General features: G+C 47.7%; 1 protein-coding gene across 1 annotated transcript in view; it reads left to right on the top strand.

The window, feature by feature from the left end:
* LOC134533143 (peroxidase-like) overlaps positions 1-20867 on the top strand; it is a 108917-nt gene that overhangs the window by 49450 nt on the left and 38600 nt on the right. Inside the window, exons 3-4 of the mRNA XM_063370452.1 lie at positions 18249-18510; positions 19776-19960. Coding sequence (XP_063226522.1) covers positions 18249-18510; positions 19776-19960 — 447 coding nt within the window. The remainder of the gene's footprint in view (positions 1-18248; positions 18511-19775; positions 19961-20867) is intronic.

Raw genomic sequence — 20867 nt, 5'->3', positions numbered from 1 at the left:
ATCTGAGCTGGGGGAGCCGCTGACAGATGTTTCTGGGGAGCTGAGCTGGGGGGGAGCCGCTGACAGATGTTTCTGGGGAGCTGAGCTGGGGGGGACGCTGACAGATGTTTCTGGGGAGCTGAGCTGGGGGGGAGCCGCTGACAGATGTTTCTGGGGAGCTGAGCTGGGGGGGACGCTGACAGATGTTTCTGGGGAGCTGAGCTAGGGGAGCCGCTGACAGATGTTTCTGGGGAGCTGAGCTGGGAAGGACGCTGACAGATGTTTCTGGGGAGCTGAGCTGGGGGGGACGCTGACAGATGTTTCTGGGGAGCTGAGCTGGGGGGACGCTGACAGATGTTTCTGGGGAGCTGAGCTGGGGGGACGCTGACAGATGTTTCTGGGGAGCTGAGCTGGGGGGACGCTGACAGATGTTTCTGGGGAGCTGAGCTGGGGGGACGCTGACAGATGTTTCTGGGGAGCTGAGCTGGGGGGACGCTGACAGATGTTTCTGGGGAGCTGAGCTGGGGGGACGCTGACAGATGTTTCTGGGGAGCTGAGCTGGGGGGACGCTGTCAGATGTTTCTGGGGAGCTGATCTGGGGGGGACGCTGACAGATGTTTCGGGGGAGCTGAGCTGGAGGGACGCTGTCTGATGTTTCTGGGGAGCTGATATGGGGGGGACGCAGACAGATGTTTCTGAGGTGCTGATCTGGGGGGGACGCTGACAGATGTTTCTGGGGAGCTGAGCTGGGGGGGAGCCGCTGACAGATGTTTCTGGGGAGCTGAGCTGGGGGGGAGCCGCTGACAGATGTTTCTGGGGAGCTGAGCTGGGGGAGCCGCTGACAGATGTTTATGGGGAGCTGAGATGGGGGGGACGCTGACAGATGTTTCTGGGGAGCTGTGCTGGGGGGACGCTGACAGATGTTTCTGGGGAGCTGTGCTGGGGGGACGCTGACAGATGTTTCTGAGGTGCTGATCTGGGGGGGACGCTGACAGATGTTTCTGGGGAGCTCAGTTGGGGGGGACGCTGACAGATGTCTCTGGGGAGCTGATCCGGGGGGGACGCTGACAGATGTTTCTGGGGTGCTGATCTGGGGGGGACGCTGACAGATGTCTCTGGGGAGCTGATCTGGGGGGGACGCTGACAGATGTTTCTGGGGAGCTCAGCTGGGGGGACGCTGACAGATGTTTCTGGGGAGCTGATCTGGGGGGGACGCTGACATATGTTTATGGGGAGCTGAGCTGGGGGGGACGCTGACAGATGTTTCTGGGGAGCTGAGCTGGGGGGACGCTGACAGATGTTTCTGGGGAGCTGATCTGGGGGGGACGCTTACAGATGTTTCGGGGGAGCTGAGCTGGGTGACGCTGACAGATGTTTCTTTTGAGCTGAGCTGGGGGGACGCTGTCTGATGTTTCTGGGGAGCTGATATGGGGGGGACGCAGACAGATGTTTCTGAGGTGCTGATCTGGGGGGGACGCTGACATATGTTTATGGGGAGCTGAGCTGGGGGGGACGCTGACAGATGTTTCTGGGGAGCTGTGCTGGGGGGACGATGACAGATGTTTCTGGGGAGCTGTGCTGGGGGGACGCTGACAGATGTTTCTGAGGTGCTGATCTGGGGGGGACGCTGACAGATGTTTCTGGGGAGCTCAGTTGGGGGGGACGCTGACAGATGTCTCTGGGGAGCTGATCCGGGGGGGACGCTGACAGATGTTTCTGGGGTGCTGATCTGGGGGGGACGCTGACAGATGTCTCTGGGGAGCGGATCTGGGGGGGACGCTGACAGATGTTTCTGGGGAGCTCAGCTGGGGGGACGCTGACAGATGTTTCTGGGGAGCTGATCTGGGGGGGACGCTGACAGATGTTTCTGGGGAGCTGATATGGGGGGGACGCAGACAGATGTTTCTGAGGTGCTGATCTGGGGGGGACGCTGTCATATGTTTATGGGGAGCTGAGCTGGGGGGGACGCTGACAGATGTTTCTGGGGAGCTGTGCTGGGGGGACGCTGACAGATGTTTCTGGTGAGCTGTGCTGGGGGGACGCTGACATATGTTTCTGAGGTGCTGATCTGGGGGGGACGCTGACAGATGTTTCTGGGGAGCTCAGCTGGGGGGAGCCGCTGACTGATGTTTCTGGGGAGCTGAGCTGGGGGGACGCTGACAGATGTTTCTGGGGAGCTGTGCTGGGGAAACGCTGACAGATGTTTCTGGGGAGCTGAGCTGGGGGGGGGGGGGACGCTGACAGATGTTTCTGGGGATCTGAGCTGGGGGGACGCTGACAGATGTTTCTGGGGTGCTGATCAGGGGGGGACGCTGACAGATGTTTCTGGGGAGCTCAGCTGGGGGGACGCAGACAGATGTTTCTGGGGAGCTGATCTGGGGGGGACGCTGACAGATGTTTCTGGGGTGCTGATCTGGGGGGGACGCTGACAGATGTTTCTGGGTTGCTGATCTGCGGGGGACGCTGACAGATGTCTCTGTGGAGCTGATCTGGGGGGGACGCTGACAGATGTTTCTGGGGAGCTGAGCTGGGGGGACGCTGACAGATGTTTCTGGGGAGCTGTGCTGGGGGTACGCTGACAGATGTCTCTGGGGAGCTGATCTGGGGGGGACGCTGACAGATGTTTCTGGGGTGCTGATCTGGGGGGGACGCTGACAGATGTCTCTGGGGAGCTGATCTGGGGGGGACGCTGACAGTTGTTTCTGGGGAGCTGAGCTGGGGGGACGCTGACAGATGTTTCTGGGGTGTTGTGCTGGGGGGACGCTGACAGATGTTTCTGAGGTGCTGATCTGGGGGGGACGCTGACAGATGTTTCTGGGGAGCTGAGCTGGGGGGACGCTGACAGATGTTTCTGGGGAGCTGACCGGGGGGGACGCTGACAGATGTTTCTGGGGCATGAGCTGGGGGGATGCTGACAGATGTTTCTGGGGAGCTGAGCGGGGGGGACGCTGACTGATGTTTCTGGGGAGATGATCTGGGTGGGGGGACGCTGACAGATGTTTCTGGGGAGCTGATCAGGGGGGGGGACGCTGACAGATGTTTCTGGGGAGCTGATCTGGGGTGGGCCGCTGACAGAGGTTTCTGGGGAGCTGAGCTGGGGGGACGCTGACAGATGTTTCTGGGGAGCTGAGCGGGGGGGACGCTGACTGATGTTTCTGGGGAGATGATCTGGGTGGGGGGACGCTGACAGATGTTTCTGGGGAGCTGATCAGGGGGGGGGACGCTGACAGATGTTTCTGGGGTGCTGATCTGGGGGGGGGGGACGCTGACAGATGTTTCTGGGGTGCTGATCTGGGGTGGGCCGCTGACAGAGGTTTCTGGGGAGCTGAGCTGGGGGGACGCTGACAGATGTTTCTGGGGAGCTGATCAGGGGGGGGGGACGCTGACAGATGTTTCTGGGGTGCTGATCTGGGGGGGGGACGCTGACAGATGTTTCTGGGGAGTTGTGCTGGGGGGGGGACGCTGACAGATGTTTCTGGGGTGCTGATCTGGGGGGGGGACGCTGACAGATGTTTCTGGGGTGCTGATCTGGGGGGGACGCTGACATGTTTCTGGGGAGTTGAGCTGGGGGGACGCTGACAGATGTTTCTGGGGAGCTGAGCTGGGGGGACGCTGACAGATGTTTCTGGGGAGCTGAGCTGGGGGGACGCTGACAGATGTTTCTGGGGAGCTGATCAGGGGGGGGGGGACGCTGACAGATGTTTCTGGGGTGCTGATCTGGGGGGGGGACGCTGACAAATGTTTCTGGGGTGCTGATCTGGGGTGGGCCGCTGACAGAGGTTTCTGGGGAGCTGAGCTGGGGGGACGCTGACAGATGTTTCTGGGGAGCTGATCAGGGGGGGGGACGCTGACAGATGTTTCTGGGGAGCTGATCAGGGGGGGGGACGCTGACAGATGTTTCTGGGGTGCTGATCTGGTGTGGGCCGCTGACAGAGGTTTCTGGGGAGCTGAGCTGGGGGGACGCTGACAGATGTTTCTGGGGAGCTGAGCTGGGGGTACGCTGACAGATGTTTCTGGGGAGCTGAGCTGGGGGGACGCTGACAGATGTTTCTGGGGAGCTGATCTGGGGGGGACGCTGACAGATGTTTCTGGGGAGCTGAGCTGGGGGGACGCTGACAGATGTTTCTGGGGAGCTGAGCGGGGGGGACGCTGACTGATGTTTCTGGGGAGATGATCTGGGTGGGGGGACGCTGACAGATGTTTCTGGGGAGCTGATATGGGGGGGACGCTGACATGTTTCTGGGGAGTTGAGCTGGGGGGACGCTGACAGATGTTTCTGGGGCATGAGCTGGGGGGATGCTGACAGATGTTTCTGGGGAGCTGATCTGGGGGGGACGCTGACAGATGTTTCTGGGGAGCTGAGCTGGGGAGACGCTGACAGTTGTTTCTGGGGAGCTGAGCTGGGGGGAAGCTGACAGATGTTTCTGGGGTGCTGATCTGGGGGGGACGCTGACAGATGTTTCTGTGGTGCTGATCTGGGGGGGAGGCTGACAGATTTTTCTGGGGAGCTGAGCTGGGGGGACGCTGACAGATGTTTCTGGGGAGCTGAGCTGGGGGGACGCTGACAGATGTTTCTGGGGAGCTGATCAGGGGGGGGACGCTGACAGATGTTTCTGGGGTGCTGATCTGGGGTGGGCCGCTGACAGAGGTTTCTGGGGAGCTGAGCTGGGGGGACGCTGACAGATGTTTCTGGGGTGCTGATCTGGGGGGGACGTTGACAGATGTTTCTGGGGAGCTGAGTTGGGGGGACGCTGACAGATGTTTCTGGGGAGCTGAGCTGGGGGGAAGCTGACTGATGTTTCTGGGGAGCTGAGCTGGGGGGACGCTGACAGATGTTTCTGGGGAGCTGTGCTGGGGGGGGGGGGAAAGCTGACAGATGTTTCTGGGGAGCTGAGCTGGGGGGCCGCTGACAGATGTTTCTGGGGAGCTGAGCTGGGGGGACGCTCACAGATGTTTTTGTGGTGCTGATCTGGGGGGGACGCTGACAGATGTTTCTGGGGAGCTGAGCTGGGGGGAAGCTGACAGATGTTTCTGGGGTGCTGATCTGGGGGGGACGCAGACAGATGTTTCTGGGGAGCTGAGCCGGGGGGACGCTGATAGAGGTTTCTGGGGTGCTGATCTGGGGGGGACGCTGACAGATGTTTCTGGGGAGCTGATCTGAGGGGACGCTGACAGATGTTTCTGGGGAGCTGAGCTGGGGGGAAGCTGACAGATGTTTAGGGGGAGCTGAGCTGGGGGGACGCTGTCAGATGTTTCTGGGGAGCTGACCGGGGGGGAAGCTGTCAGATGTTAGTAGTATAGGATAGCCGGTCCGGGCGCAGGGTTCAGGGTGGGGATTGTGATTGTCGGTCCGCCATCTTGGATTTGTGATGTCACGGTGGCAAAAATTCCTCAAAATTCCTCAAAATTGACTCAAAATGACTCAAAACTTCCCGTTTTAAGAAAAAATTTCCCGTTTTAGAGGAAAAATTTCCGTTTCGAGGGAAAATTTAACGTTTTATTCCTTAAAAATCCCAACGGCTAGAAATGTCCTGATAGAGGCTTAAGCATCCTTAACTCAAGCCTCAGTTAAGCCTCTATCAGGATGTGACCTTGACCTTTGACCTTGACCCTGACGGCCATCTTGGATCCGCCATCTTGGATGACGTCATTTCGTTTTCTAGAAAATTCCGGCATTGTGTTATCCGACATTTTGAATTATGACGTCACCGTTGCAATTTCCGTTACGGCCGCCATCTTTAAATTTATTATCCGATTTTAATGAAAAAAAATTAAAAAATTATAAAAAAAAGTAAATAATATAAATTTAATAAAATATTTATAAAAAACAAACATTAACGACACGGAGCTCGGAGTTCTCGGTTCGAACCCGACAGAGGCAAAAAAATTAAAAAATGACGACCGATCCTTCCCCCGCGGTGGACGCAGGCATACTGACTCCCTCCACTTTTTTTTCAAAGCATATATATATCGTCAGGTAGTATGACGTCATGTCCGCCATCTTGTCCTCGTCTGCTGGAAGCCATCATCAGTGTATCGTCGGCGAGAGAGCGCTGACGCCATGTTAGTTTAATTCTTATCCGCTAGAGTGCAGTAATCATTTATTATTGCTGTGACACCCGACATCTTGTCATTTGACCGCCATCTTGAAAATCCATTATTATTTAGCTAGAAATTCGGGAAAAATTCCAAAATTCATTAAATAAATTTGTAATCTATATACTGATCGATTAGGTCGACTAAGGTCCTTGGTACGATCTAGGACGATGCAAAAAAATTAAATATAACATCAATTTAACATAATAGTAACAGGTTCGAGGAATTAAACACCACAAGTTCTTTTACAAACATAATATTTATTACATAATTTCTATTCTACTACATGATCATTTGCGAAAGCCAGCAATCTTATAATCATTTAGTTCCGCAGCGGTGTGAAATGACTAATTCTTAGCTCCAATCGGTTTATACTAGACAGAGTCCAGCCAGAACCTTTACAGACATAGTCCACCTCTTCTTGACAGAGTTTCTGGATACCGTTTTTAACAGTTTGCTTCACATCGTTAGAACTGTAAATTACTGCAGCCGATGTCTTGTATGCACACTTCTTCACTTTGTCATCGAACGGATATGGCTTTCCATATATACAGTCCAACCACAAGTTATATTTCAAAGGTCCGTTTGTTGCTACATCATCAGTAAGCTGATTGATTATGTCCTCTCTGATATCATCAAGAAAATTACAAATGTCCTTCGACTCACCTAACGTATTTAAATAATAGTAGTCTTTCAATGTTCCACGAAATGCAGACTGCACCAAGTAAAAGCCATTATCGTTCACTTGTAATGCTCCGAACACAGTCTTAGGTTTAGTTCCATGTTCAGACGTCATACCAATCGGTTGCTGCACATCGGTTTTTTTGGTTGTACGCTCTCATGTCTCCAATCTAAAGCGAGGAGTCGAAATTTCTGCAGGTAGTTCAGCAGTAGGAGCACAGACTCCATTTTTACATTTTTTCGCATGATGTCGCAAACTGTCAATTCGAGTAAACCATTTAAGGCACTCATCACATCGAAACTTCATGCGAGAAGGATTCTTCGTGCATTTGCTCCGCTCATGTCTTCGTGCATCATGGGAAAATGCGAACGACGTATCACAGTAGCTGCAAGGATACCGTGGTGATGAAGACGATCCTTTCAGACCCGATCCAGATACTGACGTTGCCGCAGTTGCACCATCTCCAGGCATACTCTTATGAACATCAATGCATCGTTGTTGCGCCGAAACCTTTACTTTCTGCCGAACAGCAGGACCTTTGCATGCCTTCATGTGCGTTTTCATATTATCTTTTCTGGCAAACTGCTTATGACATTTCTCACAAACAAACATTTTACGATATAGGTTCTTGGCACATTCGCTCCTCTCGTGTCGCCGAGCATTGCTGTTGTTTGAGAAAATCTTGTCGCAGTAACAGCACCGATGTTCGCTAGTTGTCAAATCAGCATCCATTGAAGTCTCCATTGATGGCGAACCAGCGTTCGCCGAGTTTCCCTGTGCAGACAGCACTAGCAGCATTAAAGTCTCTTCTGCTGGCGGTACCACGTCTGTTGAAGTCTCCTCCAGTGTTGACATCGACGTTGCACACGGGATCTGCTCCACCATCGTCGATGCTGACGTCATGGTTCCGGCAGTCGATGGTACAACCTCCATTGAGTTCGTCGTTAAAGTCGGTAAAGATGCCATCGAGTTCGCAAGAACAGGTAATTACGTGATTAATGCACCAGAAGAAACAAACTAGGTGATCCTTACACCGACGACGTCAGTAACAAACTAAGCATCCTGTTGTCTAGAGCTCGCTTATATATACATGCACCGTATGGAACAATACGCTAGTCAAATCAAGAACCATTTACAATAATACTAGAGTCAAAACAACATTAAAAATAGAAGGACCATCAACGAAAAGGCAGCACATTTGGAAGCACCGACAACGAAAAGGCAGCACATTTGGAAGCACCGTGAACGAAAAGGCAGCACATTTGAAAAAACCGACAACGAAAAGGCAGCACATTTGGAAGCACCGACAACGAAATGGCAGCACATTTGGAAGCACCGACTACGAAAAGGCAGCACATTTGGAAGCACCGTCATCGAAAAGGCAGCACATTTGGAAGCACCGACAACGTAAAGGCAGCACATTTGGAAGCACCGACAACGTAAAGGCAGCACATTTGGAAGCACCGACTACGAAAAGGCAGCACATTTGGAAGCACCGTCATCGAAAAGGCAGCACATTTGGAAGCATTGTCAACGTAAAGGCAGCACATTTGGAAGCACCCACAACGTAAAGGCAGCACATTTGGAAGCACCGACAACGAAAAGGCAGCACATTTGGAAGCACCGACAACGAAAAGGAAGCACATTTGGAAGCACCGACAACGAAAAGGCAGCACCGGCATCGAAAAGGAAGCACATTTGGAAGCACCGACAACGAAAAGACAGCACCGACATCGAAAAGGCAGCACATTTAGAAGCACCGACAACGAAAAGGCAGCACATTTGGAAGCACCGACAAAGAAAAGGCAGCACCGCCAACGAAAAGGCAGCACATTTGGAAGCACCGACAAAGAAAAGGCAGCACCGCCAACGAAAAGGAAGCACATTCGGAAGCACCGACAAAGAAAAGGCAGCACCGGCATCGAAAAGGCAGCACATTTGGAAGCACCGACAACGAAAAGGCAGCACCGGCATCGAAAAGGAAGCACATTTGGAAGCACCGACAACGAAAAGGCAGCAACGACAACGAAAAGGAAGCACATTTGGAAGCACCGACAGCGAAAAGGCAGCACATTTGGAAGCACCGACAACGAAAAGGCAGCACATTTGGAAGTACCGACAACGAAAAGGCAGCACATTTGGAAGCACCGACAACGTAAAGGCAGCACATTTGGAAGCACCGACAACGTAAAGGCAGCACTTTTGGAAGCACCGACAACGTAAAGGCAGCACATTTGGAAGCACCGACAACGAAAAGGCAGCACATTTGGAAGCACCGCCAACGAAAAGGCAGCACATTTGGAAGCACCGACAACGAAAAGGCAGCACATTTGGAAGCACCGTCAACGTAAAGGCAACACATTTGGAAGCACCGACAACGAAAAGGCAGCACATTTGGAAGCACCGACAACGAAAAGGCAGCACATTTGGAAGCACCGACAACGAAAAGGCAGCACATTTGGAAGCACCGCCAACGAAAAGGCAGCACATTTTGGATGCATCATCGAATAAGGAAGCACATTTGGAAGCTCCATCAACTAAAAAAGGCAAAAAGGAAGCACAAGTTACGAGATATAAGTCTTAGTAAGAAATCATAATACAAGAAATAAAAACATTACATTCTTATAATTTAAATTATTTATTTTATTGCTTTACATTATACAAATGCAAGTAAAACAAGTCATTATTGTATGTAGCCAGCATTCCTCAGTTCCTTGATTATGAAGGATATTTCTTTGATGCACGAATAGTTTCCTGCACAAAGCGAACCATGTAGAAGTCTTAGCCGGTCAACCAATATGTTTGGATCTTTCCATGATGTGTAATCATTCTCTTCTACAACCATCTTCCTTGCACCTTTATAATAAATATTATGATCTCTGGTGTCTTCCGTTTTACCACCAACCGCAGGGTAACTTTCATGTTTGAGACGGTGATCATCACAAGCTTGATCAGATTTATTTAATATATCACGTCGTTTCCATCGTTTCGGTCTCAGGACACCGCCACATTCTTCGATCTTGGCAGCTTTAGGTGCTTCATCATAGTCTATGTCTTTGTCAACAGCCTCAGAGTCACTGTTACAATCACCGTAGAAGGAATCGTCTTCACCCAATTTACCGTAATAATTCGATGTTGATGATGTTGAAGTGTCTTCATCGTCTTCATGCTTCCTTTTTAGGAGTCCATCATTTTTACAAAGTAGGAAAGATCTACTTGAATTCGGCTGGAATATATTCTCACTTTTCACGTTAAGGATTCTTCCATTGTCTTCATTCTTCCGTAAATCATCAACCTTCTTCAATTTAAGTTCTTTGTCGAGATCGGAAGAACCAAGAAAATTATTGTCGTAATGCAGATCACTCTTCCTTAGGCTAGTAGATTCATCGTTGTCCTCTAGCTTGTACGCAGGCTTGGCGCTACAAGTTCTGCCATGTCTTTTTAGTCTCTCTCTCCGCGTAAACGACTTGCTACATCGAACACAACTTATCATATTGCGCAGGGGATTTTTAACACAGTCATTCTTCTCGTGTTGTCTTTTATTCTTTCTCAAGATAAACTCTTTACTGCAAAACTTACACCTATGTTCTTTCGATACAGCGTCAGATCCCAAATCGGAATTCATATTAGTTACTGAGACTAATACCAGATACCAATTGAGTGTTTTAAATTAGATTCAATACTTAAATAGAAATTTTTTCATATTTCATCAGCGAGAATTAATATATCTCATGCAAAAGTACTTTATGCATGTAGTTCTGCTTTTCAACAACAGATGTCGCCACATGTTGCTTGCAGGTAAATAATATTTAGTTCTTTTATGCGGGATGCGGGATGCTCACTAACGATCGCAAAAGAAGGATGGCTTCGCTAGACTCCAAGGAAAAGGAAGTTCGTCTTGCATGTTGGTGCTCCACAGATGTCTCATGGCGTAATATTTATTTGACTGAGTAATGATATTTGTTAATTCCACCTGATAAAAATATTGCAAGTTTTGATTTAGTAGCAGAAATTATCGAATTAAATGTAACTCCAAATAAAATGACATGTCTCATTAGACCAAAAAAAATCCATGCAGAGAGCGGTTTCTCAGAATAGTCAGAAACACTTGAAGAAACCACAGGAATGATTGCAAGAACACGGGAAAAACCATCAAAATATTGTCAAGAATAATCAGGAGCACACTGAGAAAACCACCATAATATTAACAATAATAATCGGAAGCACACGGAGAAAACCATCATAATATTGACCAGATTAATCGGAAGCACACAGAGAAAACCACCACATGTTTTCTTTGATATCATAAAATTACAAGAAAAAATATTTAAAAATAAAAATAAATTAATAAAAAAATAAAAAAAATAAAAATGCATAAATTTCTGGCTTGTACAAGAACTCTATCTTTGCTCAACAATGATAAGTTTACAAGCTAGCAGAAACTGTTTATGCATTTTTATTTTTTTTATTTTTTTATTAATTTATTTTTATTTTTAAATATTTTTTCTTGTAATTTTATGATATCAAAGAAAACATGTGGTGGTTTTCTCTGTGTGCTTCCGATTAATCTGGTCAATATTATGATGGTTTTCTCCGTGTGCTTACGATTATTATTGTTAATATTATGGTGGTTTTCTCAGTGTGCTCCTGATTATTTTTGACAATATTTTGATGGTTTTTCCCGTGTTCTTGCAATCATTCCTGTGGTTTCTTCAAGTGTTTCTGACTATTCTGAGAAACCGCTCTCTGCATGGATTTTTTTTGGTCTAATGAGACATGTCATTTTATTTGGAGTTACATTTAATTCGATAATTTCTGCTACTAAATCAAAACTTGCAATATTTTTATCAGGTGGAATTAACAAATATCATTACTCAGTCAAATTAATATTACGCCATGAGACATCTGTGGAGCACCAACATGCAAGACGAACTTCCTTTTCCTTGGAGTCTAGCGAAGCCATCCTTCTTTTGCGATCGTTAGTGAGCATCCCGCATCCCGCATAAAAGAACTAAATATTATTTACCTGCAAGCAACATGTGGCGACATCTGTTGTTGAAAAGCAGAACTACATGCATAAAGTACTTTTGCATGAGATATATTAATTCTCGCTGATGAAATATGAAAAAAATTCTATTTAAGTATTGAATCTAATTTAAAACACTCAATTGGTATCTGGTATTAGTCTCAGTAACTAATATGAATTCCGATTTGGGATCTGACGCTGTATCGAAAGAACATAGGTGTAAGTTTTGCAGTAAAGAGTTTATCTTGAGAAAGAATAAAAGACAACACGAGAAGAATGACTGTGTTAAAAATCCCCTGCGCAATATGATAAGTTGTGTTCGATGTAGCAAGTCGTTTACGCGGAGAGAGAGCCTAAAAAGACATGGCAGAACTTGTAGCGCCAAGCCTGCGTACAAGCTAGAGGACAACGATGAATCTACTAGCCTAAGGAAGAGTGATCTGCATTACGACAATAATTTTCTTGGTTCTTCCGATCTCGACAAAGAACTTAAATTGAAGAAGGTTGATGATTTACGGAAGAATGAAGACAATGGAAGAATCCTTAACGTGAAAAGTGAGAATATATTCCAGCCGAATTCAAGTAGATCTTTCCTACTTTGTAAAAATGATGGACTCCTAAAAAGGAAGCATGAAGACGATGAAGACACTTCAACATCATCAACATCGAATTATTACGGTAAATTGGGTGAAGACGATTCCTTCTACGGTGATTGTAACAGTGACTCTGAGGCTGTTGACAAAGACATAGACTATGATGAAGCACCTAAAGCTGCCAAGATCGAAGAATGTGGCGGTGTCCTGAGACCGAAACGATGGAAACGACGTGATATATTAAATAAATCTGATCAAGCTTGTGATGATCACCGTCTCAAACATGAAAGTTACCCTGCGGTTGGTGGTAAAACGGAAGACACCAGAGATCATAATATTTATTATAAAGGTGCAAGGAAGATGGAAAGATCCAAACATATTGGTTGACCGGCTAAGACTTCTACATGGTTCGCTTTGTGCAGGAAACTATTCGTGCATCAAAGAAATATCCTTCATAATCAAGGAACTGAGGAATGCTGGCTACATACAATAATGACTTGTTTTACTTGCATTTGTATAATGTAAAGCAATAAAATAAATAATTTAAATTATAAGAATGTAATGTTTTTATTTCTTGTATTATGATTTCTTACTAAGACTTATATCTCGTAACTTGTGCTTCCTTTTTGCCTTTTTTAGTTGATGGAGCTTCCAAATGTGCTTCCTTATTCGATGATGCATCCAAAATGTGCTGCCTTTTCGTTGGCGGTGCTTCCAAATGTGCTGCCTTTTCGTTGTCGGTGCTTCCAAATGTGCTGCCTTTTCGTTGTCGGTGCTTCCAAATGTGCTGCCTTTTCGTTGTCGGTGCTTCCAAATGTGTTGCCTTTACGTTGACGGTGCTTCCAAATGTGCTGCCTTTTCGTTGTCGGTGCTTCCAAATGTGCTGCCTTTTCGTTGGCGGTGCTTCCAAATGTGCTGCCTTTTCGTTGTCGGTGCTTCCAAATGTGCTGCCTTTTCGTTGTCGGTGCTTCCAAATGTGCTGCCTTTTCGTTGTCGGTGCTTCCAAATGTGTTGCCTTTACGTTGACGGTGCTTCCAAATGTGCTGCCTTTTCGTTGTCGGTGCTTCCAAATGTGCTGCCTTTTCGTTGTCGGTGCTTCCAAATGTGCTGCCTTTTCGTTGTCGGTGCTTCCAAATGTGCTGCCTTTACGTTGTTGGTGCTTCCAAATGTGCTGCCTTTACGTTGTCGGTGCTTCCAAATGTGCTGCCTTTACGTTGTCGGTGCTTCCAAATGTGCTGCCTTTTCGTTGTCGGTACTTCCAAATGTGCTGCCTTTTCGTTGTCGGTGCTTCCAAATGTGCTGCCTTTTCGTTGTCGGTGCTTCCAAATGTGCTTCCTTTTCGTTGTCGTTGCTGCCTTTTCATTGTCAGTGCTTCCAAATGTGCTTCCTTTTCGATGCCGGTGCTGCCTTTTCGTTGTCGGTGCTTCCAAATGTGCTGCCTTTTCGTTGTCGGTACTTCCAAATGTGCTGCCTTTTCGTTGTCGGTGCTTCCAAATGTGCTTCCTTTTCGATGCCGGTGCTGCCTTTTCTTTGTCGGTGCTTCCGAATGTGCTTCCTTTTCGTTGGCGGTGCTGCCTTTTCTTTGTCGGTGCTTCCAAATGTGCTGCCTTTTCGTTGGCGGTGCTGCCTTTTCTTTGTCGGTGCTTCCAAATGTGCTGCCTTTTCGTTGTCGGTGCTTCTAAATGTGCTGCCTTTTCGATGTCGGTGCTGTCTTTTCGTTGTCGGTGCTTCCAAATGTGCTTCCTTTTCGATGCCGGTGCTGCCTTTTCGTTGTCGGTGCTTCCAAATGTGCTTCCTTTTCGTTGTCGGTGCTTCCAAATGTGCTGCCTTTTCGTTGTCGGTGCTTCCAAATGTGCTGCCTTTACGTTGTGGGTGCTTCCAAATGTGCTGCCTTTACGTTGACAATGCTTCCAAATGTGCTGCCTTTTCGATGACGGTGCTTCCAAATGTTCTGCCTTTTCGTAGTCGGTGCTTCCAAATGTGCTGCCTTTACGTTGTCGGTGCTTCCAAATGTGCTGCCTTTACGTTGTCGGTGCTTCCAAATGTGCTGCCTTTTCGATGACGGTGCTTCCAAATGTGCTGCCTTTTCGTAGTCGGTGCTTCCAAATGTGCTGCCATTTCGTTGTCGGTGCTTCCAAATGTGCTGCCTTTTCGTTGTCGGTGCTTCCAAATGTGCTGCCTTTTCGTTGTCGGTGCTTCCAAATGTGCTGCCTTTTCGTTGTCGGTGCTTCCAAATGTGCTGCCTTTTCGTTGATGGTCCTTCTTTTTTTAATGTTGTTTTGACTCTAGTATTATTGTAAATGGTTCTTGATTTGACTAGCGTATTGTTCCATACGGTGCATGTATATATAAGCGAGCTCTAGACAACAGGATGCTTAGTTTGTTACTGACGTCGTCGGTGTAAGGATCACCTAGTTTGTTTCTTCTGGTGCATTAATCACGTAATTACCTGTTCTTGCGAACTGGATGGCATCTTTACCGACTTTAACGACGAACTCAATGGAGGTTGTACCATCGACTGCGGGAACCATGACGTCAGCATCGACGATGGTGGAGCAGATCCCGTTGGCAACGTCGATGTCAACACTGGAGGAGACTTCAACAGACGTGGTACCGCCAGCAGAAGAGACTTTAATGCTGCTAGTGCTGTCTGCACAGGGAAACTCGGCGAACGCTGGTTCGCCATCAATGGAGACTTCAATGGATGCTGATTTGACAACTAGCGAACATCGGTGCTGTTACTGCGACAAGATTTTCTCAAACAACAGCAATGCTCGGCGACACGAGAGGAGCGAATGTGCCAAGAACCTATATCGTAAAATGTTTGTTTGTGAGAAATGTCATAAGCAGTTTGCCAGAAAAGATAATATGAAAACGCACATGAAGGCATGCAAAGGTCCTGCTGTTCGGCAGAAAGTAAAGGTTTCGGCGCAACAACGATGCATTGATGTTCATAAGAGTATGCCTGGAGATGGTGCAACTGCGGCAACGTCAATATCTGGATCGGGTCTGAAAGGATCGTCTTCATCACCACGGTATCCTTGCAGCTACTGTGATACGTCGTTCGCATTTTCCCATGATGCACGAAGACATGAGCGGTGCAAATGCACGAAGAATCCTTCTCGCATGAAGTTTCGATGTGATGAGTGCCTTAAATGGTTTACTCGAATTGACAGTTTGCGACATCATGCGAAAAAATGTAAAGGTGGAGTCTGTGCTCCTACTGCTGAACTACCTGCAGAAATTTCGACTCCTCGCTTTAGATTGGAGACATGAAAGCGTACAACCAAAAAAACCGATGTGCAGCAACCGATTGGTATGACGTCTGAACATGGAACTAAACCTAAGACTGTGTTCGGAGCATTACAAGTGAACGATAATGGCTTTTACTTGGTGCAGTCTGCATTTCGTGGAACATTGAAAGACTACTATTATTTAAATACGTTAGGTGAGTCGAAGGACATTTGTAATTTTCTTGATGATATCAGAGAGGACATAATCAATCAGCTTACTGATGATGTAGCAACAAACGGACCTTTGAAATATAACTTGTGGTTGGACTGTATATATGGAAAGCCATATCCGTTCGATGACAAAGTGAAGAAGTGTGCATACAAGACATCGGCTGCAGTAATTTACAGTTCTAACGATGTGAAGCAAACTGTTAAAAACGGTATCCAGAAACTCTGTCAAGAAGAGGTGGACTATGTCTGTAAAGGTTCTGGCTGGACTCTGTCTAGTATAAACCGATTGGAGCTAAGAATTAGTCATTTCACACCGCTGCGGAACTAAATGATTATAAGATTGCTGGCTTTCGCAAATGATCATGTAGTAGAATAGAAATTATGTAATAAATATTATGTTTGTAAAAGAACTTGTGGTGTTTAATTCCTCGAACCTGTTACTATTATGTTAAATTGATGTTATATTTAATTTTTTTGCATCGTCCTAGATCGTACCAAGGACCTTAGTCGACCTAATCGATCAGTATATAGATTACAAATTTATTTAATGAATTTTGGAATTTTTCCCGAATTTCTAGCTAAATAATTATGGATTTTCAAGATGGCGGCCAAATGACAAGATGTCGGGTGTCACAGCAATAATAAATGATTACTGCACTCTAGCGGATAAGAATTAAACTAACATGGCGTCAGCGCACTCTCGCCGACGATACACTGATGATGGCTTCCAGCAGACGAGGACAAGATGGCGGACATGACGTCATACTACCTGACGATATATATATGCTTTGAAAAAAAAGTGGAGGGAGTCAGTATGCCTGCGTCCACCGCGGGGGAAGGATCGGTCGTCATTTTTTAATTTTTTTGCCTCTGTCGGGTTCGAACCGAGGACTCCGAGCTCCGTGTCGTTAATGTTTGTTTTTTATAAATATTTTATTAAATTTATATTATTTAAATTTTTTTTATAATTTTTTAATTTTTTTCATTAAAATCGGATATTAAATTTAAAGATGGCGGCCGTAACGGAAATTGCAACGGTGACGTCATAATTCAAAATGTCGGATAACACAATGCCGGAATTTTCTAGAAAACGAAATGACGTCATCCAAGATGGCGGATCCAAGATGGCCGTCGGGGTCAAGGTCAAAGGTCAAGGTCACATCCTGATAGAGGCTTAACTGAGGCTTGAGTTAAGGATGCTTAAGCCTCTATCAGGACATTTCTAGCCGTTGGGATTTTTAAGGAATAAAACGGGAAATTTTCCCTCGAAACGGGAATTTTTCCCTCGAAAACGGGAAATTTTTTCTTAAAACGGGAAATTTTGAGTCATTTTGAGTCAATTTTGAGTCAATTTTGAGGAATTTTGAGGAATTTTTGCCGCCGTGACGTCACAAATCCAAGATGGCGGACCGACAATCACAATCCACACCCTGAACCCTGCGCCCGGACCGGCTATCCTATACTACTGATGTTTCTGGGGAGCTGATCCGGGGGGGACGCTGACAGATGTTTCTGGGGAGCTGAGCTGGGGGGACGCTGACAGATGTTTCTGGGGAGCTGATCTGGGGGGGGGGACGCTGACAGATGTTTCTGGGGAGCTGAGCTGGGGGGATGCTGACAGATGTTTCTGGGGTGCTGATCTGGGGGGGACGCTGACAGATGTTTCTGGGGAGCTGAGCTGGGGGAACGCTGACAGATGTTTCTGGGGAGCTGATCTGGGGGGGACGCTGACAGATGTTTCTGGGGAGCTGAGCTGGGGGGACGCTGACAGATGTTTCTGGGGAGCTGTGCTGAAGGGGGGGGGGGGAAGCGGACAGATGTTTCTGGGGAGCTGAGCTGGGGGGGGGGACGCTGACAGATGTTTCTGGGGATCTGAGCTGGGGGGACGCTGACAGATGTTTCTGGGGTGCTGATCAGGGGGGGGGGACGCTGACAGATGTTTCTGGGGAGCTGAGCTGGGGGGACGCTGACAGATGTTTCTGGGGAGCTGATCTGGGGGGGACGCTGAGAGATGTTTCTGGGGAGCTGAGCTGGGGGGACGCTGACAGATGTTTCTGGGGAGCTGAGCTGGGGGTGGGGGGGAAGCTGACAGATGTTTCTGGGGAGCTGAGCTGGGGTGAAGCTGACAGATGTTTCTGGGCAGATGATCTGGGTTGAAGCTGACAGGTGTTTCTGGGGAGCTGATCTGGGGGGGACGCTGACAGATGTTTCTGGGGAGCTGAGCTGGGGGGACGCTGACAGATGTTTCTGGGGAGCTGAGCTGGGGGGGGGGGAAGCTGACAGATGTTCTGGGGAGCTGAGCTGGGGTGAAGCTGACAGATGTTTCTGGGCAGATGATCTGGGTTGAAGCTGACAGGTGTTTCTGGGGAGCTGAGCTGGGGGGAAGCTGACGCCGTGCTGACCCACAGAAGAGTCGACGGCGGAGGACGATGACGCGGCCGAGGACCGAGCCGAGGAGCGCGCCGAGGAGGGCGGCTTCCCGGAGCTGGACGCCGCGGAACTCGGCGACTTCTACAGCGAGTTCGGCGCCGACCGGGGCGGCTTCGGGCCCGCCGACGACGTCTTCTCGCACCTGGAGTCGCACCTCGCCGGCGAGTTCCCGTCCCACGGCGAGCTTCCGTCCCACGGCGAGCTTCCGTCCCACGGCGAGCTTCCGTCCCACGGCTTCGGGTTCGTCAGCCTGTGTTCACAGTTACACGATATCAGAGGGCCATGAGTAGAGACCCGGAAAATTCGCGGGTTCAATGACCTCCAGGATAGACTCCAATATCCTCTACACACTCGGGCAAATGCCAACTGTTCATTGGCTGTTCACTTGTGAGTCGTCTCGACTGGGTGGCCTGTGATTCGACACTTGTATGAGTGAGGGTCTCTAATTGGCTCTCAGTCCTCCAGATTAACAGTGAACCAATGACAGAAGCATCACAAAGGTATAATTATTTGAATTTTAGCATAACACGAAATGAACCCGCGAATTTTCCGGGTCTCTAGTCATGAGGCTGCATGCGTCGATCTTTATATTGAAGTAGTTTCCAACCACCACTTACAGCTGTAAAATCGGGCCTTAATTCCTCTAGTGCTCATTGAACGCTTTATAAAGATGCTCAAGATATAAATCCTTAGCTGAGGGTGACGGTAAATTAAAGCACTGCATTGCTTGCAGCACTTTATGGAATACTACAGCACATTATAGAGTACATTATATCTTGGTGCTACTAAAAAAATCCCAGATTAGATGTCCCCTTTTAACCCATCCTCACATATCATCCTAACTTCTTGCCTCCATGCTAACCAGTGGCGGATACAGGAATATTATTTTTTTAAAAGGAAAATAGAGGGAAAATTTAAAATTCTTGTATTAAAAAGAACTTACACAATTTCTATTGGCACTAACGCACTGGCGTATGGGCCTACGGTAGCAGCCGTAGGCGACGTGGCTTCTGTCACGGTAAAATTCTGTCTTTTGCAGATATTTTGTAATTTTTTTTTTACGTGATAACGTCTTGTAAATCGATGAACTCCGGCTTCACGCACGGAAAAAAATTGTCACGTTCCGCCCGAGCGGAGCGTGCAAGAACCGGCCAGACCACCCCGTGCGCGAGAAAATCTTCTATAATGATATCAAACAGGTTAAGGCGGTTTTTTTTTTAACTAATTGTTCGTGATTATATTTAAACACATTATTTGAATTAAATTTGCAAAAAAAAAACTGTAAATAATATTTGAAAATTAAAAAAAAGTATGCAATTTTTCATCACTGTTTGTTATGACGTTATCACGTAAAATTATCGTCCGTGAACCGACTTTACAGACAACCCCCCTTTTCTTTACAACTGGGTTTGGGGGGGGGAAGGGTTTATCCCTCCCTGTGTCCGCCGCTGACGCCTCGATGAGAAAGGTGTCGCCGGTGAGAGGGAACGAGGACCGCGGCGCAGGTTCCCCGAGGCGGCGCCGGAGGAGCAGGCGGACCGGCGCGTGTGCGGCGCGGGCGCCCCCGTGTGCGGCGGCGGCGACGACAAGTACCGCACCATCGACGGCTCCTGCAACCACCTGAGCAACCCCGCCTGGGGCATGACCAACACCTTCTTCCGCCGCGTCAAGCCCGCCAAGTACGCCGACGGTGAGTCCGCACAGCCAGCCTGCCTGCCTGCCTCTCAGTTCTTACCGCCGCAGTAGAAGTGAAAACTTCTATGGGAAGGTTTGGATAGGGAGTGAATTCACGTAAGTCGTCATCGACATGGTCACTTGACGTGAATGTGTATATATACATATACACTAGTGGTGCGCGCGCAGCCAGTACGCGTCTTTAGTCCCTGTACATCAGTGCCGTGCATATGTGAATCGAATGTGCGCATACAGTGTTCAGATTGTGTTTTTGGTTCAATTTTCATTTTGAATCTTAAGTATACGATTACTGTGCAGTGAAAAGTGAGTATAAAATATATTAATATTCTCATATAGATATATAGTTTGAATAACGAAGAGTCTTTGTAGCAATATAACCTAAAAAATTAAGAACATCATAATTTATTTTTTTAATACCTACAATTACTATGCAATGCGTATTTTTATAGTAATTTAAGAGTTATTTTTACTAACGTGATAAAAAAAATTGTTGTGTGATAATATTTTTTCGTAAAATGATTTACAAGTTTTAATTTAAGATAAAACAATTAATTTGGATATCCAAAAATAACAAGTTTGTTTATAGTTTTAAGTTTTCACTTCTGCCGGCAGTCCTCATGACTGCATTGAATTTTTTTTTTTACATTTCAGTGTCATAAGGGGGAGCGAAGGGGCCCCTAACTTGTTTATATGGTACACACGATAGTCATGGCACGCAATGCAGGAATTATGGCACGGCACGAAAATTATCGCCCGTTGATAGTGAGTGGAGAAGTAATTATGTCATGCTCTCCTGGTCACTCACATCTCCCCTAACGACACGCCACTAAAGTCTGCTGTTAACGGCCATGTTGTATGACGTCACGGCCACGATTTTGATTCCAATTTTTTTTTTTTTGCCA

Source organism: Bacillus rossius, chromosome 6 (genome assembly GCF_032445375.1).
Source record: "Bacillus rossius redtenbacheri isolate Brsri chromosome 6, Brsri_v3, whole genome shotgun sequence".
In the NCBI taxonomy this organism is placed as follows: domain Eukaryota; kingdom Metazoa; phylum Arthropoda; class Insecta; order Phasmatodea; family Bacillidae; genus Bacillus; species Bacillus rossius.
Note: the sequence above shows the minus strand (reverse complement) of the source record. Positions and strands in the feature narration are given on the sequence as shown.